Source organism: Mus musculus, chromosome 2, assembly GCF_000001635.26.
Source record: "Mus musculus strain C57BL/6J chromosome 2, GRCm38.p6 C57BL/6J".
Lineage (NCBI taxonomy): Eukaryota > Metazoa > Chordata > Mammalia > Rodentia > Muridae > Mus > Mus musculus.
Window position 1 is genome coordinate 37,839,086 of NC_000068.7, and position 26,540 is coordinate 37,865,625.

Sequence of the window (26,540 nt, forward strand, 5' to 3'; positions counted from 1 at the left end):
TGTTATCAGGGCTGTGGGAGGGGTAATGGAGAGCAGAGGACTGAGCAGTGTTCAGGGTTGGTGTGGGTCAGGTTCTGAGGTGGGAGATGAGGATGTGGAAGGAGTCTGGCAGGGACTGTATGTTCGAGTTGGGGGTGTCTGTGTTTGAGGTGTCATGAGAACACAGGACACTTCTGAAGGTATGAGTGAGGAGTGGTACTTCCAAGCTCAATGGGCAGAAGGAACTTCTCAGCACACTCATAACCAAGGGTTTTGAGGGCATTTGTTGGCTCGGTAGCATTTTTCAGCCCAGCATAAAACTGGCAGTAAAGGGCAGGCTCATGCTTATGACTGTATTTTCAGAACTGGTCTTAGGATGGTGCTCAAACCTCTGTCACAGCTCATCACAGAGCTACTATGGTACTTGATTAGGATTCTGGTTTAAACAGTTTTAAAAATTTTAAATTAAGGATCAGGCATGGTGGTCTATGCCTTAATCCCAGGCAGAGGAGGAAGATCTCAGCAAGTTCAGGGCCAGCCTGGTCTATGCAGTGAGCAAGTTCCAGGATAGCCAGGATCTTACTTCCACAAAACAAAACAACTTTTAAATTATTCATATGAATGGGTATTTTGCTTGTATGCATGTCTATGCCCCATGTGTATGTCTGGTGCCCATGGAAGCCAGAAATGGATGTTAGATCCTTTGGAACTGGAGGTACAGATGGTTATGAGCCTCTATGTGGGTGCTGGGAATTAAACCCAGGTCCTTTGGAAGAGCAGCCAGTGCTTTAAACCATTAAGACAACACTTTAGCCTCTAAACAGCTTTTGAAACTTTACATTAAAAAAGTTCATATTCCCTTGTTAAAATGGAGGGAGAGGTACATTTTAAGATGTATGTTTTGGAATCTGGACATTGGACAACAAGCAATTATTCATTTTGCAGATCATTGAATTGTGGGAAACAAAGCAAGTCTGGAAGGTCTGAGAACTGGTCCTCCCACTTCTTTCTCAATGAGCCTTGGCAGCCTGCACTCAGGGCTAGCAGCAAGCATCCCTGGACTCCAGCATTTGTCCAGTTCTCTAGCAGGGAGGGAGGGTTGCACTCAGCCAAGAGAAGCAGAGGAGTTGTGCTGGTTCAAGAGTAGACATGAGTGAACCATGGCAGCACAGCCAAACTGGTTTCCTTACCAGCTAGCTCATGGCCATGACACATTTCAGTGAGCACAGATATTCAAAGTACCTGCTAGCTTGGCCATTTGACTAGATGCAGAGAACAGCTTCTATAGAAGGTGCCACCTCTAATGACTTCTGCCAAGGGAGAAGGGTCATAGCATGATGTTATTCCTATGGGTGCTCCCACTCTGTTGGGGAGGACCCTGCTTCTTCACCCCTTCTAAAGCCAGGGACAGGAAGGAAATCCCTCTCCCCATCTCAGAAGAGTGAAACATAGGATCTGAATCTCTAGCCTGTGTTCTGTCTTTTTACCTCTACCTGGGGGGTCTGGGAAGGGAGTGGACATGCCCTGTCCTCCCTTCTATAGATCCCTCTTAGGAGGTGTTTTGGAGCAGCTGTGCCACTGTTTACTGATCCTGTGAGGAGTAACTCAGTCCTTCCAATTCAGAAGCAACGACTTAGCAACCATTTGGCCTTAGGACTTGTGAAGTATTCTCCTTTTACTTGTTATTTCTTTTGAGTCAGCATCCTATGTAGCCCAGGCTGGACTTGAACTCTGCCTTCCTACCTCCATACCCCCTCAAGTGCTAGGATTACAGGGGTGTTACATTCTGCCTAGCTTTAGTCTTTATTTAAAAGGTTTGCATTTTAGGGGCTGGCGAGATGGTTCTGTGGGTAGGGGTGCTTGCTGCCCACCCTAACAACTTATTTGATCTACAGGTTCACATGGTGGCGACAACTAATATCTGCAAGTTGTCCTCTGATTCTGACACACACACTCACTCTCTCTCTCTCTCTCTCTCTCTCCTTCCCCCTCCCCCCTCTCTTCTCTTCCCCTCTTCATTTGTCGGCCTGTCTCCATCATGTCTTACAAGGATGGAGACAGGGCCCTTACTTATCTTACAGTGTGTGGATGAAACAGTGTGTATGCAAATAGGGGCCCAGTCCCAGCCTTGAGGAGAGCATCGGGTAAGAAACTATTTTTTTCTCCCTGACAGTGGCTTCTCTTGGCACTGAGGACTTTGTAGAGGGCCTTTTGCTGTCGCCCTGTAGGATGTGTCCACCGGGACTGTCCTGCCTAGGCACCAGCACCAGGGCTGTAATGTAGAAGGATTAATGTCACTATTACAACAGTCCTGGTTTTCACAGGCCAGAGAAGTGAACTTTTGTTAGTTTTATTTTGTTTCATCTTATTACTTACTTTTGAGTCACAATGTTATATGTATCCCAGACTGGCTTCAAGCTTGTGTTGTTCCTGCCTTAGCTTCCCAAGGCCTAAGATTATAGACTTGTATTACTAAACCAACTCTAGCTAAGAAAGTGGACTTGAGGAATGTAAGACCAGAGTGGGAATGTTGAGGGTTATGACTGGGGTTTGAGTCAGACTGCTTGGAGTCTTCATACATCTGAGCAGGTCCCTTCAGGTCTTTCAGCTTTTGATCCATAAAATAAGGTCATGGTCCCTGCCTTCATATAAGATATTGTGAGGCCTGTTCCTCCAGCCCCAAGGAGAGGATTTACATACTAGGGTTATATGTGTAGCACTGGTGAATCGTAAGTGAACATTAAATGTTATTATGGATTAGAAAAAAACTGGATTAGTATGCTAAATCTGTGACTTTAGAGACACTGTAAGATGAAGCTACAGTTTGGATGCATATCAGGTTCAAATGGTTTAGAGAACAATGCCAAGTAAGGAAAACACAGAAAAATGTACATTTTTAAACTGTTAGAACTCTTAAAACTCAGACTGCCCAGAAAGACTGTACTCCTTCGATCAATGACTCATCAGAGAAGGTCCCAGGGAAGGACTGAAGGACAATCCAAGGGGCAAGTCTGGAAAGAATTAAAAAAAAAAAAGGGGGGGGGTGCTGGTGGTTTCTCTATCCCCCTCCTCCCTGCTAATCTGTCACCTAATAAGAAGGGGCCTGGCTCAAGTGAGCTGGCTGGCGGTTCACTTGCAGCAAACTGATTAAGAATGTTCAACCAACAGCAGACTGTAGACCTTTCCAGAGAAAATAAATAGAGTGTAGACTGTATGCAAATGTGTTTGTCACTTTGACAGCACGTCTCAATTAAGGCATCTCGCGGCTGTGGGTAGGCTCTGTGGCTGCAGCTGGAAGGGAGAGCCTGCTGCACGGCTGATACTAGGGGCTTGACCTTAATCCGTATGCATGCATTAAAAAAAATTCCTGCCTTCCTGTACACTTGCATAATGCTGGCAGCCACGTGAGGGAAGTGACAAATGGGGGTGGGGGGTGGGGGAAAGCCACTTTCATCCTCCCCAGTTTGCAGACCTGTGAAGGCACAGACAGCTCTTATTTCAACAGAGTTTGGGGTGGCTTTTTAATTGTTTATCCCCCACCCGTGTGAGCACACACACTCTTATTCTGCATTTAGCTGGGAATGACATTAAAGCATCTCTCTATTTCTTGCTGAAATGGAAAGAAGGTCTCTCTATTTCAAATAGGGCCTCCTTTTTTGTGTGTTTTGAAAATGGAATGTTTAACACCATGAATTCCCTCCCCCCTCTGCCTCCTCTTTCTCTGTAATGGGCTCCCAACTCCAGTGAGGGTTCCTTTCATGGGCAGGTTCGCATGTGCAGGAATGAGGACAAAGGAAAGCAGGAAGCTGACTCTGGAATGCCATGCTGGTGACAGCCAGGGCTGTGCTTTCAGCACACATGGCCAGGAACTAGGATGAGGATTGCTCCAACAAGGGCCCAAGCCCCAGAGGAGAGAGGCAGGTCCTCGGGGTGCAGACACTGGTGCGCTTTGAAGAGAACGGCAGTTAGTCAGCACTTCTGCTTTACAGGATGTGCCAGGTTCTATGACATTCCTTTAAGTATAAAATTAGAAGAGGTGCAGCTTTCCCCAATTGATGAGGTTTGGACGTTTACTGGAAAAGACTGACTAGAAGAGAATGATTTCATTCGTCAGTTATGTTCTGCAAAAAGAACCCACAGCGGCTGTTTTGCTAGTTCCTTTTCCTCTTATGTTTTTATTTATTTTTGTTTGTGTAAACATATACTTATGTATGTGGGGGCTGTGTGTGCCTAGGCCCAAATGTGGAAGTCAGAGGACAAATTGGGAGAGGTGCTTTTCTCATTTTATGATGCAGTAGCTGGAGACTGAGCTTAGATTGTCAGGTTTGGCCGTGCTGAGCCATCTGAAGGGGCTGGTTCACTTTATTTTTAAGTAGTTCAATGCCTGATACATAATGGCACCTGATAAATGTCTCAAAATAAGAAATGTTTTAAATGAAGGATTCTAGGTCCTTTTTGAGGTAAAATAGCAATCCTATTAACAGTAAATAGAAGTCATACAGACAGGTCCCCTGCACATATGTAGCAGACAGGTAGCTTGGTTTCATGCTGGTCCTCCAATAACTGGAGGGATTCTGTACCCGGGGTGGGGGGGAGGGGGGAAGAGACCTCTCCTTTCTCAGAGATGAAGGAGGTGGGGAGGGATGGGGGAGGAGTCATGTGAGGGGTGGACTGGGAGGAGAGGAGGGCTGTGATTGGGATGTAAAGTGAATAAATAAATAGGGGAAAATAAAATAAAAATAAACATAGAAAGTAGAATCTAAAAAAGAAAAACTCATACAGACTAGCTTTATCATACTTCATTTAAGGAATGGCTAAGGAATCAGATGATTTAAGCTCAATAGTACAACATAGCTTGCTGAACAAGCACTAGACCCTTGGTTAGAGCCCTAGTACCAGAAAAACAAATGACGACTACAACAAGGAACCTTGCAAATTCTTGTTACAACCATACCTAATGGAGCCATGTTTCAGATACCAAATCAAACCAAAAGCACCAAACCTCATACACTATACACACATTTATGTTTGATAAATTTGACTAGTTGATTAAGACAGGTAGGGAAGGCTACATAATCCTTTTACTTGAGAAAATATAACCATAGGTAGGAAATGGATGAAAATTTCAATTTCTGTAAAGAGTACAATGTATTAATTAAGAGGAAAGAAATAAAATCAAATGAATAGACAATTTTTTAAGCACTTGGGTCCTTGAAAGCAGTTGGTTAAAGAGTTGGATCTCTAGAACCAATACAAGGGTGTTTACTCAGAGAAATGCAACCCCCAATATTGATTTTCAGGGAGTACATTAATAAAGAACGCCTAATTGACTTTTTTTTTTTTAAAAAGCCTTTGCTTGTTGCTTTTTAGTTGAAAGTGCAAAGAGGGGCTTGGGATGCCAAAGTGTTCTAATGAGATGCTTAGCTAACAGACACCTTAAATGCAGTGCCTTAGGAGTGGGTGGAGAGCGGGTACACTTAATGACTCCATCTAACAGTGGAGTTAGTGATGTCCAATGCCATGTTGTTCCCATCCAGAGTTTTGAAAATTTACCTTCAAAATATGTTTATGTCAAACACTTGAGGGTGTGAAGAGCATGGAGCTGCTTTGCTGAAGAGCTGGGTGCAAACCCGTGACCTGCTCACACTCCAGCTTCTGATACAAACAAAACCATAAAAACCAAACAGCCCCGTGGATGTGCAGAACACATACCTGCCCAAAGTGGACTGTGATTGGTCTCCGGTCTTCTCGAAGTCTGGGGTCCTGGGTCTCTGCCTGTGGGGATGGCATGGTCTTTGGCAGTGGATCTTCTGCAGAGGACACACAGCCGTTCTCCGTGATGTCCTATGGAAGAAGGAAGGTCTAGGGTTGCACTGGGGTCCTGGCCCTTTGCCCTCTTGCGTCATCCCAAGCCAAGAGGTCTGTTAATAACTGCCCCAGGCGTTCTAAGCCTGGCCCCCTGGGAGAGGCAGAAGACATAGACGCTAACTTGGCCTTCTGACACTGATGCACCAAAGAAGCCAAAACCATCCACATGAAACTATAAACATAATAATTTACAGTGAAAAACCTATTTCATTCTGCATTCTTCTATGGCTATTTTCATTTTCACACATTCACTTTGTCTATATGCAGACATTTAAAAATTACTTGTAATCACAGCTCATGCATAATTTTATATCCTGTTTTTCTCCAATATAAGCATCACCATGGTGCCACACAGTCATTATAATAATAATTTTAATGGATGCATAATATTTTCATTGAGCAGACATCTAATGATTTAATAACTCATCCCATCACTATTGGGTGTTTTTTTTTTTTCTTTCTTTCTAAATGCTAGCAATACATGTCACATTTTTCTTTCCTTTTGTATTACTGCTTTTGTGGAAATCCCTAGGAATGAAAGCATGAGGTCAAATATAAACACTTTCTAAAGCTTTTTATTCATTCTACCAAATTGCTTCCCAATTTACACCAACTACCCGCAATGGGTATGTTATCAGTTTCACGGTACTTGTTAGCCTTATCATTTTAAAAATGTATTGCTAATTTAATAGGTGAAAAATTAGACCTCATTGTTGTTTTAATTTGCATTACTTTGATTATTTGTGAGTGTGGCCTTTTTTCTCTGTCTGCTTTCTGGTGGCACTCCAGACCATTTTCCTGGCTCTCTTTTCTCTTCCTTGTGTTTCTGGAGGGGCCTAAGGGTCTCCGTGACCTGCAGAGTATCGGCTGTGTGTGTCAGCTGTGCACTGGTGTGGGCTAGTGGAGACAAGTAAGCACTATACATTGTATTGAGGTCAAGCAAGTCGCGTGAGACGAGCCAGAGAGTAAAGGTGCGGGTAAATAACACTGAGGTCGTCATTTTTTTTTTTCACAATAAAAATTATTCACGCCCTGAATTAAATATCATAATATCTAACTTTTCCCATTGTAAAAACAATTATACATTTCAGTCAACAGAGGAGGCTTCTGATCATTGGCCACTCTTTCTCAACTGAGAGAATGATGAGACAGAAGGAAAGTGGCTACTTAGGAAGTAATTATGTACTAAGAAGGAGACCTAGGTAAGATCTCTGAGCCTCAGTTTCCCTGTAAGTGGGGACATGGGAACTAGGGGTGAAAAGAGATAGGTAATGTAACACAAGTGTCTAGAGCATCATTAGCTACTCAATAAACTACTGGAATAAAATGTGTGTATCTATAATGTGTGTGTATGCAAATGTGTGCCTGTGTGTGTGAATGTTCAGTGTTACATACCTAACTGCCTACTTCCTGGCTTCCTTTCCTAAGGAATCAGCTGCCATACAAGCCAACCTAGAAGAGTCTCTGCTTGGTCAATGATATAGGAAGGTGATGACCTTTTGGCCTTACAAACTGGGCTTAGGCTTGTGGCCCACATTGGATTGGCCAATCTCAGCTAAGCTAAGGCTCAGTGATGAAAGGGGCTGCTGACAGCCAATTAGAAATGGATTGTTTGGAAAGGGACTGCCCTAAGGTGCCTGGGTCAAATGGAACAAAGTAGAGGAGGGGCTCCTTCTGTGTCAGAGAGCAACTAAAGGCCAAGAGGGGCACGTCGGGTGTGTGTGGGTGCGTCTAGAGGATTAACACAGGGTGAATGAGGCCAAACCTTAATACATTCATTTTTGGTCCTGGAAAATATCCCTCTATCATGTGTGCATGGTAGGAAAATATATTAACTAGGAAACTACTAAATAATTATTTAAAAAAAAACACGATAGTTTTAGGGAAAAGTGCCTTATCTTAAGCTTTAAGTAAAAAGTGCAGTATTTTGGTCTTATCTGTTCTATCAACTAGCTACCTGATCTTTCAGACTCATCTACCATCTGCAACGGTTTCTTTGTTTTTACAACAGGGAAGATTCCTATGGCAAAGGTCCATGGAGGATGGTTTAAATGAGATGAGCCATGAGGAGGCTTTGACAGAGTCCAATATTGTGCAAACAGAAAGGACACAATGCTTCCCTATGTTTGTGTGTGTGTGTGGGGGGGGGCACCTAGTCCTGGTGGCTACTTTTCTAGATTCTAGATTTCCATTCTCATACTTAGTGTTCAGGATGATCATGAAATAAACAGGATTATACTTCCTTTACTGATGAGGCAATAGGATTCAGATAGGGTAACCTATTCAAGACCATGGAGCTATACAGTGGAGGAACCTAAAATTAGGACTGGTGACATCTAAATCATATCAATTCCTAACTAAAGCCCAAGTGAAGGTATCCTGGCCTGAGGGGGTGGGTACATGCTATGCTTGGCCATCAGAAATGAATTCCTCTCCCTCCTTGGCACCCCTTCTTGCTAAACTGGTCACAGGCCACCAAACCTTGGCCATCTATTGTGAAGTTGTGAGTTCCTTGGAATCTGGGTATTCTTGAGTCTAGCACAGCTTTTCCATAAATCTCTATTAAGCTGAACCAAACATTTGTAAGGTAAATGTGCCTGGGTGTCTAAAAGCCACATTTTGTTTAGTTAGAATCTCCAGACACCCCAAAATTTCTGTACTTTCTCATGGCTCTCCCACAAAGTGCTTGGCTTCTTCACTATTTCCTTCATCTGGGGAAGGACAACTGCTTCCTTTAAGGATGCCACAGGTAGCAGAGGGGGAGGAGCAAAGAGAACAGTGAACTTTTCTATCTACCAGCAGACATACTTCATGAGTAGGAACCAAAGGAAAAACTCTATTTCTTGATTAAAGAAACTGTGGCCCAAGAACTAACTGATCCATCAGTGAAGGAACTGGGATATGGGTACCCTGATACCCTCCTTGGAGAAAGGCGAGCTAGAAGTTTATAGAAAAATGCCACAAGATGCAAATGTTCTGTGGTTCACTAATTCCATTTCTAGGAATGTTTTCAAATGAAGAAACCTAGAAGTAACGCGGGTGTTCAACAGAATTGGTTAAGGTGTGTGTGTATGTGTGTGCATGTGTAGTGTGTGTGTATATATGTGTGGCTATGTGTAGTATTTGTCTAAATATGCCAATCTAATAAACTTATGAGCCATTTAAAACAAGATGGATGGAAAAAACATTTTTAGAAGGACAAGTTCAGGGCATGCTATATGAAAATGCAGAAGAAAAGGGACATTATTTTTCTTCTTGATTTGCTGAATTTCCCAATAAACATGTGAATTGTTGGCAAATAGAAAAAATAAACTTGACCTTCCAAATGCTATTTTTAAAAAGCAAAACAAGGGGCTGCAGGGAAGGGGTGGGCCACTCCTTCCTGAAGGTTCACAGAGGAGGAAAACAGAGCTACGCAACTTAAGAGGCCAACTCAAATGACCTTAAGAGGAGCTGGGGATAGGCTTCCTGCAGCCAAGAAGCAAAGCCACGGGAGGCATTCACAACTGTAGTTGGGAGTAGGGCCTAGCATTTCAAGAATGCATAGAGTACCTCACTTTCTGCTGAGCAGGCTGAGGTCAGCTTTAACCAAAGAAATGGTTTGGAAAAATTCCTCCTGTGGCTGTGGGAACAACCTATAGGAGGTGGGTCCCATGGTGTTTGGGCAGACTGTCTTGTTCTAGGTATGAAATGGAGAGAATATATATTCCCATTCATGGAGCTGCTACTAAGTACTACTGTTAAAACACCTCACCTCTTCTAAGATGCTTCCTAGTTTATGGATGAGGAAAACAGAGATGGTTGGTAACTCCCCCAGGGCCACACAGTTAATATCCTACACAACCAGACTGAATCTTCTGATTGACCTCCAAAGCTTAAATGCCACATCCCCATGAGAGGGCCCTGGAGGTGGAGTGGGTGTGTATGGTTAAGGCCAGTGCCTTCTCATTTCCTGTGAGAGAAGTTATTTCCACTTTGAGATTTGTGTTGTACCTGTCTTATTCCAGTCTACTTCCCATAACAGCGAATGTAAATTAAAATATGAATATTGATACTAAATCAGTAGCCAAAATTGGAGTCTTGGTGATTGAGGCTGCAGCATATTTTAATGTGTCTAAAGTCAGGGAGCTGACAGCTGTGTGATACGGTGTGAAAATGTCTGTTCTATGAGTCTACCTGCTCTCCCTGCCCCCACATGCTTGCTCACGCCCTTCATTACGGTTGCGAGCGTTTGGCTGGAAAGTCAAGCCAACTGTGAGTTTGCTCCTTTCAATCACAGACACTAATCAAGCTCAACTTGTCGTTTAAAGAACAGTGATTTACAAACTCTCCAAATGGCTATGAAATGGGCCCATTTGGTTAAGCATTTTGAAACTAGGGGAAAAAAATCAGGGATTTCTGAAGGGCACTCAAATACACATACAATAAACATACAATTTGTTGGCAAACGGGGGTGGGAGATGGGGGCAAGGACAACTTGTCTTTCTAAATGTCATTTTAAAAGGCAAAACAAGGAGCTTCAGGGAGGGGTGGGTCACTCCTTTCTGAAGGGTCACACAGGAGGAAGGAGGAAGACAGAACTACAACTCAAGAGGCCACCATAGGGTAGGAAGTTTTTAGTGCCCCCTACAGGTAAAGAGAAAGTGTGCAGCTACTGGATTAAAAGTGCATTCTCTTATATTTTTGGTTGTAAGTCTAGCTTTTAACGGCTGAGCTCTCTAGCCCAAAAGTGCATTCTCTAGACAGCCTGAACCAGGGAAACAGAACGCAATTTGGCAATATTCTTCTGCAGGTCAAGCCTGGTGGGGACATACTCCTAGGGAAGTGCCACTGTCTCGCTTAGGAAGCTACGGCTGGAATCCCTGTCATTTCTCCTTCCTAACTCTGAGCAAACTGAACTTCAAAGGAGGCTAGGCTACAGCAGAACTTGGCCCCTTTGTGCCATTTATCCAGAGAAATAATGTTCTCCATCTTTTTTTTTTTTTTGTTCTAGGGATGAAGCAGAGCAGGCATGGAATAAAGCAGCACTATAGGATCTACGAACAATCACTTGCCAATGGTCACAGATTCCCTGAAAGCTATTTCAGAGGCTTTGAAAAATCTATCACAGATGAACAAGGGATGGAAAAGGGGCCTTGCTCAGTTATATTAGAGATGGACTCTCCACACATGGTGGTGACCTCTTCATAGGTCGGCCCCACATTCTCTATTTGCAATTCAAACCCAAGGCAAGAGCAAAGAGGGCAAGATTGGGTTCTTGATTATGTGTGCGAGGTCACCATTGCTATGCAGAGTTAGAGGAGGCCAGGTGGCAACCCAGCACATTGGAAAATTGGGTCTTTGCTGGCGACTGCCTCAATTTTATAGTAGAAACCAAACTTCTGATGCCTGTGTTAGGTGTATGGGGAGTCATAGAGACAGGTTCCATATTGCATGAAGCGGGTGGATGGAAGGGGAGAAAAAAGCCAAGGAAATATTTTCCACTACAGTGAGATAGGTCAGGAGAAGCTAAATCCTAAATTAGCTCAAGAAAAAGAGCTGGAGAGTACCAGAGACAAGGGGCCTGTATGTACTGAACAATGCTGGGGTTTCAATTACAAAACAGCTCTTCCAAGAACAACTGTGAAATATCAAGTCTGTGGAAATCTGTAAGAGCCAAGGGGGGAAAAGTGAAAATTGAAAAGGGTGCACTAATAGATCTGTCAACAGTCCAGTGGTGACAAGCCACATTTCTATAAAATGCCTTCACCATTTGTGTCACCTGAGAGACACTGACTCTGTAGAACATTATCTCCTGAAGCTATTCTTGAAAAGACTGGTGCAGGCTGAGGATGGGGGGAGGGGAAAACTCTTTACAGTCTGTGAAGGAAGGAAAGGTGGACTGTGTGTAGGGAACATGCTCTAGACTGTGTAAATGAGCCTTTAGGTAAACACAGGAAAAAAGCTGAGCTCTGCTAGCTGCTGTAGAGAGACTGTGAGCGGGGAAGGAACTCTGATGGCAGTCTCTGGCTTCATGGTCAGCAGGAGCAAGGAGACCCATGAGGCCTTTTGTCTGGCACCTGAGGAGGGACCCCACCTTTGCTTATTTCAGGCATTATACCAAATAATCATAGCCTACAATTTAGACGCTGGGGGGTGGGGAGCCCCCGCCTGGACACATGTAATTCATCTCCACGCGACTGGGACAGGGGATGAAAGGTATCATCAGTGACTCAGATAATATCTATGTAGAGTCCCACCTGCCATTGTCTGCCAGGGTGAGCAGACTGCCATGCAGTCTGTGGATTGTGTTACATGGTTTGTAGCACAGGATGAGAACCTCAGTTGTTAAGAATTCATTGTCAGCCAAAGCGGGAATTTAAATGCTTAGTAAGAGCAAATTATTTTCCAATTAAAAGAAAGGAATCAATTCCTTCGACCCATTTCAAGTTAATGAGGATTTCCCCAACTTTATAAAGTTGAAACTGCTTTCAATTAAAACAGAACCAACACACACTGCCTAGATAGTGGTACAATTAGGGGTTTGGGGGAAATGGCCCCAGATATCTTTTGCAAAAGAAAATACACGTTTGGGGGAAGCAGTAGGCGGTACAGAGTGGAAGTATTCTGACAGCAGAGGTCAACAGATCTGACATCTAATCCTGTCTTTGCTAGGCTCATACAATGTGGCCTTGGGCGAATTACCTCACCTGTGAATTAGTCTCTTTACTCACAGCTTTGTTCTAGGGATTTGGGGTGACAGCTTCTACTCTGGCTCATCTTGAACATGGAGTGGCAATCACAGTATTGGCAGGCATGCTACAATGGTGTTACACGCACACCACTGCCCGGCTCTGGTTACACAGCTGTACCCCCCTGGGACCCAAGTTATAGAAATTCCAGCCACAGCCACTACATGCAAATTTTTTGATGGACCATAGAGACAATCCGAGCCTCTGCTTGCTTGCATGTACCTTATGCATAGGCTAGGCTACTCTTGCTCTGTGCAGCGTTGGGGGAGACCTATGGTATTCCCTTCCTGCTTGCTCATTGTGTGTATCTGCTTGGAAACAGGGTGGTCCTTTCTCTGGGTATGCTTTTGGGTTTAAGTTAGACCAGAGCGTAGGCAGGGTGGCTGTAGGAACAGAGTGACACCGGGATGGTGGAGAGTATGTATGAGGGAGCCAGTGTTGCTGGGTTCCTGCAAATCCCAGGCCTGGTGGGGTGGGTTGGGAGACAGTGGTAACTCTGAACTCACTCGCCTTTGTGGGTTTAAGCCCACAAAGAGTCTTAATGTTATTTGAAGACATTTTTTTGTCTGTGAATATTTATAACAGTGTGAAACTCCCGGACAGCTGGTAATGCATTTTGAAGTGTGCTAACAACACTGTATCAAACAGCCTTCTATTGATCACATCCTACTTTTTTGTGGCCACGCATTTCATACACGGTGCTTATACATTTTGAATAAGAACTTCAAGTACCTTTTGCTTCAAGCGGTTTTTCACCTCCTTTATTCCCATTTTTGCATGATCTTTTGCCTGCATGAAAAATTAATTTAAGTTAAGATTCCCTTTCTGTTTCCAGCCGGGTCTATGCTTGATTTCAGTCCACCATGAATCACCTTCTCTGATTACTAGAAAAACGAAGAAAAAAATGGGATCATCAAGTTGAAAAATATAATGGCCATGAAAACAAATACTAAGGTAAAAGGCTTAAAAAAAATCCCTTAAAGGAGCGGCAGAGATTTCATTTTCTGCATTTTGATGGCAGAGACTGTTTTTCTTCTTTCCCTTCCCAGGCCTTTCTTCTGCTCTCTATAATTATTTACCTCAGCAGCCTGGTGACAGCTACCAGTAAAAGAACAGTAGCTTTACCTGTCACAAGACTCAGAACCCCACTATACTTTACCAGGGCCAGGCCTCAGGGTCCATCACCTTTCCAGGTTGAAACAAAGCAGTTGCTAGGTTCTTATAGCACCATTTCCTAAATTTCATTTTAGAAGACACCCTGGCTTCTATTTTCTGCCAGTTTTGACCTGCGCATCTCTGCTGGTAGCCACTCATCCAGTATGGGAACTAGAGTTTAAGCACAGGAAATACTAACACGATTAAAAATAAAAATAAGCTGGGCGGTGGTGGCACACGCCTTTAATCTCAGCACTTGGGAGGCAGAGGCAGGTGGATTTCTGAGTTTGAGGTCAGCCTGGTCTTCAAAGTGAGTTTCAGGACAGCCAGGGCTATACAGAGAAACCCTGTCTCGAAAAGATAAACAAACAAACAAACAAACAAAACAAAACAAAACAAAACAAAACAAAACCACCCCATGTATGTGGCTCATGGTCAAAACAAGCAAGTAGGGAAAAACACAAGAACAAATGCTTGAGGTTTGTGAGAGATGGAGTCAGGAACAGATGTATCTCCTGTGGGCATGCGTCTCACAACACACTTCCTATAGGACAATGGTAAGAAAGGGGATGAAGAATCGGGACAAAACTGAGGGTGTTCTCCCCACTGTGCCCATGGTTATAAAACAGACAGCTTCCCAATCCTCTGGTCTCTACACTTCCTGTATATAACCATACATATAACCTGCCATGGGGAAGTTAAAAATGAGGGGTCATCTCTTCAACACACACACAGTCCTGGTTATAAATCAGCAATGCCAATCAATTCTCAGAACATTGAGACTGCTAAGAAATGGCATGGCCACCGTTTGGCCACTTCTGCAATCGAGGTCTTGATACACTTGAGAGTCAAGTTGTATCAGGCATAGTGGCATACATCCAGCACTTGGCAGGAAGACGCAGAGGAATCTCTGCGAGTTTGAGGCCAGCCTGGTCTACATAGTGAGTTCCAGGACAGCCAGGGCTATATGATGAGACTGTCTCAAAAACAACAACAACAGCAACAACAACAACAAACTAAACCAAATCAACAGAGAAACCCCAACCAAACCACCACCACCACCATCACCACCACCACCATAAAACCCCCAAACAAACAAAACAGAAACAAACAAGAAGAGTCTAGTTTTATGAAGGAACCCATCCATGGCTTCCAGACTTCACCCAGTACTTACAAACTTGTAGACAGTCTTCATGGCTGGGTTAGCTTTTGTTTTTACAGTATTCAGAATCGCACCACTTCCTTTCTGTAATAAAAATGTCAATCAGCAATGTGGGCTGGAGGGAGAGTGGGCCAGCACCAACAAAAAGGGTTTCTCTTTAATCAAGCCAGACAACATTTCCAGAGCATGTGATGTGAGAAGAGAAGCAGGCCCAGGTGGTTACTGGGGTCAGTTAGGGCTATGGCAGACTCTGACTCTCTGTCTCTCTTTCCCTCCTCCTCTGTGTATACACATGCACACACATGTGTGGGGGCTGGGAAAGAGGCATGTGATAACTTGTCAAGGGGAGACAGTAGGCTCAATGTTTCACCCAGCACCTGCCCCTGTCCAGGCTATTTGAGGCATGAGTTTCTTTATGATCATCAGAAGCTCTTTAAAAAATTTTTCTAATTACCACAGATAGTGTTCTGTCATATTTCATAGCTGTGAACCACCTCGCTGACTCCACACTAGGGAAGAAAACAGGGTCCTGATCAAGCAGAAGCCCCTGGCAATATGGTTTGTCACTTTCCCTGGGGAGCATGGGAGGAAGATATGGATGAAGGGTTTCTATTGCTTAGGAGGCAGCCAAGTGAAGTGCTCAGGCCATCAGGGGAATCGTACCCCTGTAGCATGTTATATGGCTGTAAGTGCTCTGAGTCAAGGGAGGGGTTTCTTTGGAGACCACCAGGCTTTGTGTGTATGGGTGAGAGACACAGCAGGTAAATGAGCACATTTGGATGGTGAGAGCTACACTGGTTATCTGCAGGGAGTTTGGAGTCCAGAAGACTGAGGAGGGCCTCGGAGGAGAAAACATGACCTAGGCCATGGCGGGTGAGTGCAGGTTGATATGAAACATAGCAGGTATGAATATTCTCAGAGTATGAAACAGCACATAATGAAGTACAAAGGTTGAGAGCTATGGGTGTGCTCTTGAGAGGGACAGGGGTTCTTGACCCGTGGTGGAAACGAGGCTAGGAGGCCAGATGGGGTGGCATGGACAGAGCCGGGACTGCTGGGCCCAGGGGATCATGTTCTGGAGGACTTTTAGTCAAACATGTCATGTAAGAGATGACAGTAAATATTGAGTTTAACTTTTAGCACAACAGTTTGCCTTAAAGATTTTGAGTTTCAATGAAAAACAACATAGTTTGACCTAGAAAGCATTCTATGTTGTAGGACAATAGGAAAATTTCACCCACTCATCTATTCCGTGCTGGCTTCCAAAATTACTCAGAACACTGTTTAAAGGGTCCTTTGGAGTACTGAAACTCCCTTTATCAATCAATCAGCAGGTCCTTATTGCTTGCTTCTGATGTGCCAAGTGCTGTGTTTGGCCATCCAAGAACAAAGGCAGTCTTTCATGGGGGAGCTGCTTACTCTGGCCAACTGCAGCCACTTCCATGGGACCAGCCTTGGCAGCAGCTGTGGTTGGCCAAGAGCAGGGGAGAACACTTATCACATTATGCTGGAGTTGCCTGTTTACATACCTGCCTCCCTAATGAGATGGGGAGTTCCCCCAGGGCAGGACCCGCCCCCCTCTGGATTCCCAGGGGCCAGCTGTCCCTGGCACACAGTAGGCCTTGAGAACATACTCATTAGAAAGTCATGGAAAAGTCAGGAAAACTTTGAACTCCTTAGAGGCCACAGGAGCCCTGAGCACCTGGCTCCCAATTCAACAAGACACTTCACAATTGCAGTAAGGAGGAAAGAAATGTCTCCCAGATATGTTTTCCACTTTCTCAGGAGCCCTTGCAGTGAAAGACACTGCAGCAAAGCAAGGGAGATACATCTCTGGCTTTGTTGTGATCACAACTGCCTGGCCATGTAAGGGAATGTTCTAGAACAATACTTCACTCCACCTGACTTGGCTGGCCTGAAGAGGAGGGAGCCTCTCCTGCCTCATTTTTCCCATTAAGGAAGACCATCACCTTCTAGTCCCTTCCACAGGATGGTGGCCTGGCATTAAGACAAAAGCATCTTCAGCTGAGAGGACAAGGAAAGCTATGTTGAGGCAGCTTTGTAGGTGGCCATGGAGTAGAGGCTGCCAGGAGGCCACAGAGGAAACCAGGTGGCTCTGAGTGGGGCATACTTACCCTGACTGTGGACAGCCACTGATGGTACAGTTTATCACTGCCTAGGGGAAGAGAAGTGAGAGATGCTGTCATTTAAAGATGTCCTTAAATTGCCTTTAATGTGCCTGGAAAGTTCACAATGTAGAGAAAGGCCAGAAGATTTGCGTGTCTCATTCTCTGCCTCAGTTTGAGGCAGTGAGTCAGGCCACGGGTTTTCATTCTCTGGGAGGTTTTGTATAAGTGCCCAAAGCTCCCACCTCTCCCTTCGGAGCTTCATTGCCACAGCCTGAAACCCTGACTGCAGGGAGCTCCCTTGGGCTCCCGAGCAAACTATCTGTCCATCCTCAAGGCAGTAAAACTGTGCTTCCCTTCTCTTCCCGCCATGCCCTGACATCTGTGAACTGCTATCAGTGAACTGAACAGGCAGCTAAAATGTTATGTCCTCTGGAACCTTCTTTCTCTTCTTTCCATGAATCTTTGTTTGGGTGTGTGTGAGAGAAAGAGTGTTATGTAGTTTGTGTTGGCTTCTGGCTTTCTATGTTATTCAAGATGACCTTGAACTTCTGATCCTTCTGATACAATGCAAGTTTACGTGGTACTGGGGCTTGAGTGTAGGACATTATGGATGTTAGGTAAGCACTCTACCATCTCTGGCTTTCTTCACTAAGAACAGACCTCTAGCTCAGGTCACATCTATATTCTTTGATGCACCAGAGCTGACTGTCCCAGTGTAGGAACACTGTGGACATACAAGCTACCAGGTAGTGATTTGCCTGATGACAGATGTTGTGAGTGAACCCTGTTCATTGCATCCTGAGGGTCCAGGAGGTCTGCTTCTTCATTAGCTCTTGAATGGTGCAGAGAGATTTAACAGAGCACTATTCTAACCACCCACAAGTCAGTCTTCCTCCTCCTGAGCTGGCTTAGTTCATGTTTGTCTTAGTAACGCATCTCTTTCCCCGAGGGTCAAAGCTGGTGCTCACACTGTTTGCTCAGCTCTGGGTGTAGTATTCATGGAAAGCTTGTCAACAGTCTGCCGTGACTGGCCAGAAACTCTGTACTGGTTTTAACAACTGTGGTGTGGGCTGGCTGGGTCTGTATCATCAACAGGTGGATGTGAAGCTGCCTCTGCCCCCAAGGTCATCAGTGCAGCTCAGACTAGACAGGCTCAGTAGCAAGAGGGCATTATTATTCTGACTCCAAAGACTGAAACTACATGTATTTTATCTCTGCCATCAAAGAACAAACCAATGGCCAGACTGGGACTCAGCTTTATTACTGACACCTCCCAGTGCTCTAGATGCTTTCCCTGAAAACTGAGAGAATGATCCTTCTGAGACTTGCCACCCAGCAATGATGCTCATATCTTATTTACTTATTTGTTTGTTTGAGAAAAGGGTCTCACTGTATTGTGCAGGCTGGTCTCAAATCCTGGGCTCAAGTGATCACCTGCTTCAGTCTCCCAGTGGCTGTGACTTTATATCACTGTGTCTGACTTGATGATGTTTCACACTGCACAGAAACATGTGTTGAGCTTGACCCTAGAGCAAAGACTGTTTTGGGGTATTGTGCAACACTTTGGAATGACTCACTTTCTTGATACAGAAGCCCTGCGAAGTAGTCTATAGCACCATCAGTGACTTGTCCCAGGTGTCACAGCTAGCAATGAGGCAGAGACCCCAGTTGAGTTCAGCTCCCCTACTTCAGAATCTGGTAAGTGTCCCTTGTATCATGCTGGTCATGACACCCTGCCAGACTTCTACCCAGGAGAAGCAACTGCTCTGAGATCAGAGGCTTCACATGGGCCAAGCTATGTGCATCCTGTCACAAAACAGGGAATTTCCCAACTCTTCCAAGGCCAAGGTTGAAGTTAGTCTCCCTCCTACCTCTCCTGAAAAAAGAGGGCCACAGGCAGCTTCTTACCGGCATACTCTCCCATGTTGATTTCCTCCTCAAAGACATCGCTGAAACCTTCACCGGAATTGAGAAGGTCTAGTCGGCCATCGATAAACTGGGCAGAGAAAAAGCAAATATACCACAGATTGTTTATGGACAAGGGAGCCATCCAACTGGGCAAAGTGGTATATGCCCAAAACCAGCCAAGAGGCAAGGAAAGGCCTGTCTGGCACCAGAAACCCTTTCTACAAAACCCTTCCCCACTGGTCCTCTCTAGGCCCATTGCCCCCTGCCCCCCATTCTTAGTGCCAAAGGTAGAAACCACTGCAGAAATGCCTACTAGGGACCTGGTACAGGCCCTGAGGGAGGCTGAGCACCTGCTTGAAGAGCTGCAACTGTGTGGCATTCTGTAGGAACTGTTTCATGGCTCCAGAGCGGTAGTGGGATACAAAGGCTTCCTCACTGAAAGTGATGGGTTCTTCCTGGGAAATGGAGAAGGGACATGATGGTCAGAGCAGGAAGCATCACTTCTTCAGGTTTCCACATCTGCCTGCTCCTTTACCTCACTACACAAGTGTGATCATCATCAAGTGCTCTAGTTTATGGTGGGGAAGCTGTTTCTGGGAGGAAGGATTATACATCTACCAGGTCAGAGAGGCTGGTTGGCAGGGCCAACAGCCAAGATCAGCTGTGCATTCAACCCTCCCCTGTTACTGACAATCACAACCTGGAGCAAGTTAGTGCTGTGCCTGCTAGTATGATGATTTCCACACTTTCCCTTCTGTATTTAGAGGCAGAGTGCTGATGTCGGCCAATATCTCATGTTGAAGAGCCCTATAAGGCAGAGCTGCACCTTTCAGAGCTGAGCAGGGGGTGGCACTGGGCTTTCCTTGTCGGAGACCTTTTCACAGGTATCAACTGAGGAAAGCAGTTTTAAACTCATTTTACAAAATGAGTATTTTGCTTGTTTGTTATTGAGACAGAGTCTTGCTATATATTTCAAGCTGGTCTTGAACTTGTGTGCTTCCTACTTCAACCTTCCAGATGTTGGGATTACAGGTGTGTACCTGCCATGCCTGGCTCACACTGCTTGATCCTGAGCAAGTTATAATTTACAAAATACTGACTGATCAAAAACAAAATTTACTGCACAAGTTTGTGTTTAAGATATTTGATGAGCAAATTTTTGTTCAGAAATTACATTTTGAATCAAGTAAATGATACAAGTTTAAAACAACCAACCAACCAACCAACCAAACAAACAAACAACCAAACAAACAGGCCCTATGTAGTTAACACTTCACTTTCTTTGAACTCATCTGCAGTACTTGTTTATGCATACATGCCTTTAATTTTGTTTTGCATTCCTGGTTCTGAAAGATCTGACTTTTACATCTTGAGCTGTGTTAACGGTACTCCCTCCTTTCTTGAACTTGGTGGCAAACATAAAGATGTTTGAAGCTCTGCTTTTATCCTGTTATAATGAGTTATGTGTTAAATTTACTGTCTGGCTCCTAAAAGTTCCAAAAACTTCTTCTGCTTCAATCTAGCCAATATTAACTCAGCAACTGGGCAGTCCTTCTCCTCAAGCTTCGGGGGTGGCCCAGAACACAACAATGGAGGAAATGCACTTTTATATAGTTCATCTCTCCCTAATTTTACAAAGGATCTGAGGCACTCTATGCAAGCACCTAAGACAACAAATAAGAAGTGTGAATGCTGAGAAACACACGTTGTGAAATGGTTTAGAAACAGTCCTGGATGAGCTGCTTCTCAGTTTCTCAACTTAAGCTATGGAATCATTCTGGAGCTTCTGGGCTGGTGAAGCAGGAGAGCACTGCAGACTCATGCTGTGCATGAGCAGGGTAAGCTACTCATCCCCAGGGAAGGACGTGCAGCTGCTCACATCAAGGATTGCCCCTTCTCTGCCAAACTAAGTCCAGGTAGACCTCATCCTCTGCAAGTCTTTCTCCTCACTATTAGGGCCATGGCAGGGAACATTGTTGGGGCCAGCACAGCAGGGCAATATTCTCTCTTGGTGATTTTACACATACTGATGACGTCTGACACGTATCACTAGCTCAGAACCTTACTAGACCTCTAATGTCTGTCTTGATCCACATCAGGCACCTAAACCTCACTGTGTGCACTCTCAATTACAGATCCATTATCTCCATTCAAATTAGTGCCTCCTTTTCTTGGTTGTCAGAGCCTCACTGATCCACAGTTGACCCGTCAGATTTCCAATGTCCTTCCCATCCATCCTGGGAGGTATCTCATACATTCACTCACTTTCCATCCATGACCTTGGCACGGGACAAGACTGCAATGGTAGGGGTGCACCTTTATGCTCTGTCCTATCTCATTCATTCTGGTCATCATCAATTTTGGTCAAAGTTCAACGACATCACTATCCTACTCAAGATTTCTGGTTCTCTTGGTGCTGCCTTCATGACTGGATTTGTGTTCTTTCTGCTGTGTTTCTTGTGAGAAGACAGACTTATTTGCATCACAATGTGTGTGACACCCAAGGGTCTTTCTTGTGTGGGAGAGGATGGGAAACATCGGGCAGGCGAGCAGCCCTTTCAGACAGTCCCTCCAAGTCCCTTTGCGTCCCTCCTCCACACCTGTTGTTCCAAAAGCATCTTCTGGTCACCAGCCATATTGTCTACCATTGTCTACCCTTTTTCCTTCCTTCCTTCCTTTCTTTCTTTTTAAAAAAAATCCTTTTCTTTCTGCCTGAACTCAGGCCTGGGTGTGGCAGTCATTCATCCTTGCTTGGTGTTATGGGACATCATTACCCTTAGTGCTAGAACGGTCTTTCCCAGTGTCCTCTCTGAGGGCAAGTCTGTCCTGAACACATCTCCACATTCCATGGGGACAGTGTAGAGCCTGGGCCCTAGTTATAAGTGCAGGCATGCCAGTTAAGCAGCTACAGAATGAGCTCAACCCTGGTTTCTGGCACAGGATTCGTGGCCTTGGTTTGACATAGACCCTGCTTGGCCTAATGGTAAAGAAGTCTGAAGGCACCATGTGGGGTTGGTTGGTGGGCATGTATTTAGGGTAGAGGTTGTTAGAGTTGCTCAGATGAGCACTTATACTGGAGCCTTGGCACAGCCTTGCCAGGAACACAGTTGCTTAGAGTAAGTTCAAGAAAGTTGGCAACTGGATTTGTGTGTGAGGCTAGCCTGAGGCAGGGTTTAGTTGCAGGAGAGCAGAGAGTCTCACATTCTAGGAGATATGAATATTTTGGGTTTCTTATACACTCATTGGAGGTGATATCCCCCTCGATCAGATATCCATGTTATAAAAACTGACTAAAGGACATAGGCATGGATAGGAAATCCATGGGGAAATGTGACAACAGGGGCTTTTTCTGAAAAGGACTTAAAAACTTCAGTGGTGTCAGGGATGGAAGCAAACACTGCTAGAAGGCGCAGTTGCCCGGAGCCTGTCCCTGGAGTGACTCTCCTTCCAAGATACCGACAGTGGTCCACTTCACAAGTGGGCTCCTGTAGATGCCCTATAAAAGTGTCTAAGATGGACAACACAAAAGGTCAAACCTTCAGGATGCAGAACACCAGCCCTTCAGACAGAAACCCCCTGGGAGATAAGCAGGACTCAGTGAAGTGCCCTGCCGTAGGAGCAGGGCAAGCAAATGAAACTCATCCCTTCTATTTTGCACACCAGTGCCTTACAGCTATCATGGCTACCCCCATTCCAATCTTCAATAGACCACAGAAGAGTGTCTTGTTATTCTCTCCTTTACAAAAATTGCAGGAATTGCTGCTTTAGTTCTCTTATTTGATTGATTAAACCTTTCGTCTTCTTAGGTGACACTCTAGGTGCTGGAGCAACCTGCTGATGGCAACGTTAATTCTGGGGAGTCAGGCCGTGAGCATTTGCGCTTGGATGGCATTAGTAGAGAGTTTTCCATCTATGACCCCAAGGACAGTAAAACACAGCTGCTCAACCCCATCAAGGACTCTGTTACAAAAAGACAAGTTTTCCCTCTTGGATTATCTTCTTGACATATGGAATCAATCGAAAACTCCATCACTAATGAGTTGAATCTTTGTTAGCAGGTGAAGCCTGTGACTCCAAAGGTTTGAGTCTTTCAGAAATAATGGCTTCATCCACATAGCATCTTCAGTGCTGGTGTGAAAATACAACCCCCACCAGGTTCTTCAAACAACTTTCTTTGTCCTGCTGACTCCTCTGTTCCTTAACAAATTTAATTGTTATCAAAATCTTATTTTTACTATATGATTTTAAGACAAAAACAGGACTCTCCTCTTTATAGGCTGTTTAAATTTAAAACCCATTATTTTTGGAAGACTCATCTATATAGTCAAACATTTAAAAATAGCTCTTATCAGCTAGATTCTGTGTAAGAAGAATAAAAATACAAAATACAGGTCCTAAAAATACCAGGCACAGGTTGGGAAGTATAGATTATGTATGAATGAGAGACTATTCTGTCCATGGCAACATTATTTGTGTGTGTGTGGGGGGGGTATATAGGTGTGTGAGCCTATGCTTTTGGGTGTGTGGAGGCATTCCCTCAATGACTTTCTATCTTATTTTTAAAATAGTTTTTAAATAAAAAGCATATATATTTGTATATGTGGGAGGAGTAAGTATGTGCAATTGTGTGCATAGGTCAGTGGATAACCTGTGGGAATTGTTTCTCTTCTTCCACTATGTGGGTCCTGGGTACTGAAACTTAAGTGCCTTTACCTGCTTAGCCATCTTGCTGGCCCCTCTCCACTTTCTGAGACACCATTTCTCATCAAGCCTGTATTGTGCTGTTTCAACTAGATCGGGAGGCCAGCAAGCTCTGAGATCCTGCTGTATCTGCCTTTCATTGCTGAGATTTCAGGGAAGTGGACAGGCTCTACTGTTGTGCAGGTGCTAAGGACCTGAACTCAGATCCTCATGCTTGTGCAGCAGGTGCTTTACCTGTTGAGCCAAAATGTGGTGTTTACATACATTACACATGCCTTAAATAGGAACCTAACACGTTACAGCATGGGTACCTCAGCGATATTATGTTAAGAGAAATAAGACTGTTAAAAAGACCGGTAATTATGAGTGATCAAATTCATAGAGAGAGGAAAAAATGGTGGCTTCTGGGGCAAGAGGGGAGTCGAAGAGCTATTTAAGATTTAGAAGATGATAAGGTTTGGGAGATGGATATGGCTGCATGCCAGCGTGAGCGTACTGAAGGGCATGGTACTGCATGTATGAAATAGTTAAGGGGAAATTTTATAATAAGTATTTCTTAATTACAATTTTAAAAGATCAACAGAACATGTCAGGGTAGAAGGTGACTGTTTATTTGGTATGAATATTTGGCTTGAAATTTTCCATAATAGAAAGTTAGCTGTTTCATTCAAAGGAATCCTGTCAAGTTCAGGAGACAGACTACAGTGTGGAGGTGCGCCTGGCACACCAGAGGACTGGGATTGCTTTTGCTAAAGGAACCATTACAAAAACTTGAAACTTTGGATTTAGTCTCCATAAGGACACTCAACATGGTAAAGAATGAACGCGTCCTGGAGTCAAAAGGCCAGTTCTGATCCCTCTCTCAGCTGTCAGCCACACAATCTCCGGCTACTCAACCTGTCTTTCATGAGTGGTGATAACAGTGCCGATGCCATGCCACAGCATCACTAACCACAGATGGATGATTCCACAATGGATTTCCCACAAATTAGGGTCCTCCTTGAGGGCAGGGACTGGTCTTGTCATGGCTGGTAGTGTGACAAGCAGAGCCCAGTGTAAAATAAACACTCTTGAAAGAAGTGCTGCTAAAATCTAACCTTTCTCCCTACCTTCCCTTACGTCCTATTTCTTTCTTTTAAAATCTCTCATGGTGTTGTGTATTATTTGCTGACATTCCAAGAAAAGAAGAAAATCAATGTTAAGTTATTAGCATGCCTTCTGCTGTTCAATTTTACATCATGTGATAATGGTTTTAAAAATACTAACTTGGATGGGCATCATATTTCATAGCTGGTACATGCATCTGTGTTTTTTTTCTTTCTTTTAAAGATTTTGTTTTTGATTCTGTGTATGTGTACAAGACTGTGGGTGCTGGGAATGGAACCCTGGTCCTTTGGAAGAATATTACATGTTCTTAACCACTGGGCAATCTCTCCAGTTCCTGTGTTCTTATCAGATTTAATTTTACTTCTTCTTCCTTCTTCTTCCTTCTCCTTCTCCTTCTTCTTCTTCTTCTTTTGTTTTTTTGAGACAGGGTTTCTCTGTGTAGCCCTGGCTGTCCTGGAACTCATTCTGTAGACCAGGCTGGCCTCAAACTCAGAAATCCGCCTGCCTCTGCCTCTGCCTCTGCCTCTGCCTCTGCCTCCCGTGTGCTGGGATTAAAGGCGTGCGCCAATACGCCCAGCTTAATTTTACTTCTTGATACAGCTACAGTCCATACATTTCTGCCTTAGTGATCAGAAAGGAAGAGGGGGCCATGATTGCTCTGTTTCTTTCCTTTATGTCATTTTCACAGTTGGCTAAGGACAAGAAATGTGAGCACAGTGCACGACAGCGCCTGTATCAGACCCTATATTGCTCACCAAGAAACCACAGTCCTGCTGTGCTTGAAGCAAGTTCTGGTATGAACCACAGTGTGGCTGGCCATGGGCTGATGGTCCCACTTATTCCACTGAAGACCTCTTGCTGATCTCACATACCATGTGTGCTACGTGGGCATGGTGATGCTAGTGATGCTATGCGACTGAGATGGCCAGGCTTAGCTCCTTTGCTGGTATCCATCCCCAGTGTCACACGGGACTTCATAGAAAGTACACACAGGGAAAATCTTAAGAATTATAATATGATGGCAGATTATCAATGTGAGCGCAGGCCTTGATTGACTGCATAAAGTACAGGCTATCAAGACCAACCCAGGGGCTCATTCCCACACCCATCCTACCGCATTTCTTCTAGGTTACATGCTTAGCAGGTAGCTCTGCAGCTGACTTACCTGCCTTTCTGACTTAGGGTCTTAGCTGGATTGGGTCTTCCACAGCTGCCTTCCCCTTGTTAGTGGGATCTAATCTACCTCCTTCCCTCCTTTTCCAGAGCCTCTGTCATTTTCCTCAGAAAACCTTGCTAGCTGGCTCAGGTAAGAGGGCTCCAGCTCTTTCATAAATACTACCCATGGGCAGACATGCTTTCCCAGACCACTGCAAGCTCCTAGATGACATGGCAGGTGCATGGAGAGAGGGACACACAGATGCTTCCTGACCCAGCTGTCCCCATGTTCCATACTTAGCCATCTTTAGCACAGGTATAACTACCTGCCTCATGGGATTGCTGGCAACCAGGCTGGGATAGACAGAATGCTCTAGGTCAATCAGTCTTACCTTGGCAATTACCTGGGATACTTCTAACTCCCCAATGACATTACAAACTAACTGCAGTGTAGAAGCCAAGAACCACTGGCAGGGGTGAGAGCGACCAGCCTAGGCCAATCCTAAGAAAGCCGGAGACTCTGGCAGCATTCATTACAAATAGTCCCCATCGTGGTTGCATTTTACTGAAATACTTCCAAATTCCCTGCAGGACCTTCAGCAGCCCTCCTAGATAGGCTGTGCTGGTCTGAAGGCTGCCCCTCAC

The 26,540-nt window shown here is 44.6% G+C and overlaps 1 protein-coding gene across 20 annotated transcripts in view; it reads right to left on the reverse strand.

Moving 5' to 3' along the window:
• Window positions 1–26,540, reverse strand: part of Dennd1a (DENN/MADD domain containing 1A) — a 488,421-nt gene that overhangs the window by 40,096 nt on the left and 421,785 nt on the right. For all 20 annotated transcript variants that reach the window (NM_001362978.1, NM_001362977.1, NM_146122.3 and 17 more), the window contains 6 exons: window positions 19,283–19,387; window positions 18,933–19,020; window positions 17,031–17,071; window positions 14,908–14,979; window positions 13,311–13,367; window positions 5,692–5,823 (listed from right to left, as the gene is read on the reverse strand). In NM_001362978.1, coding sequence (NP_001349907.1) covers window positions 5,692–5,823; window positions 13,311–13,367; window positions 14,908–14,979; window positions 17,031–17,071; window positions 18,933–19,020; window positions 19,283–19,387 — 495 coding nt within the window. The remainder of the gene's footprint in view (window positions 1–5,691; window positions 5,824–13,310; window positions 13,368–14,907; window positions 14,980–17,030; window positions 17,072–18,932; window positions 19,021–19,282; window positions 19,388–26,540) is intronic.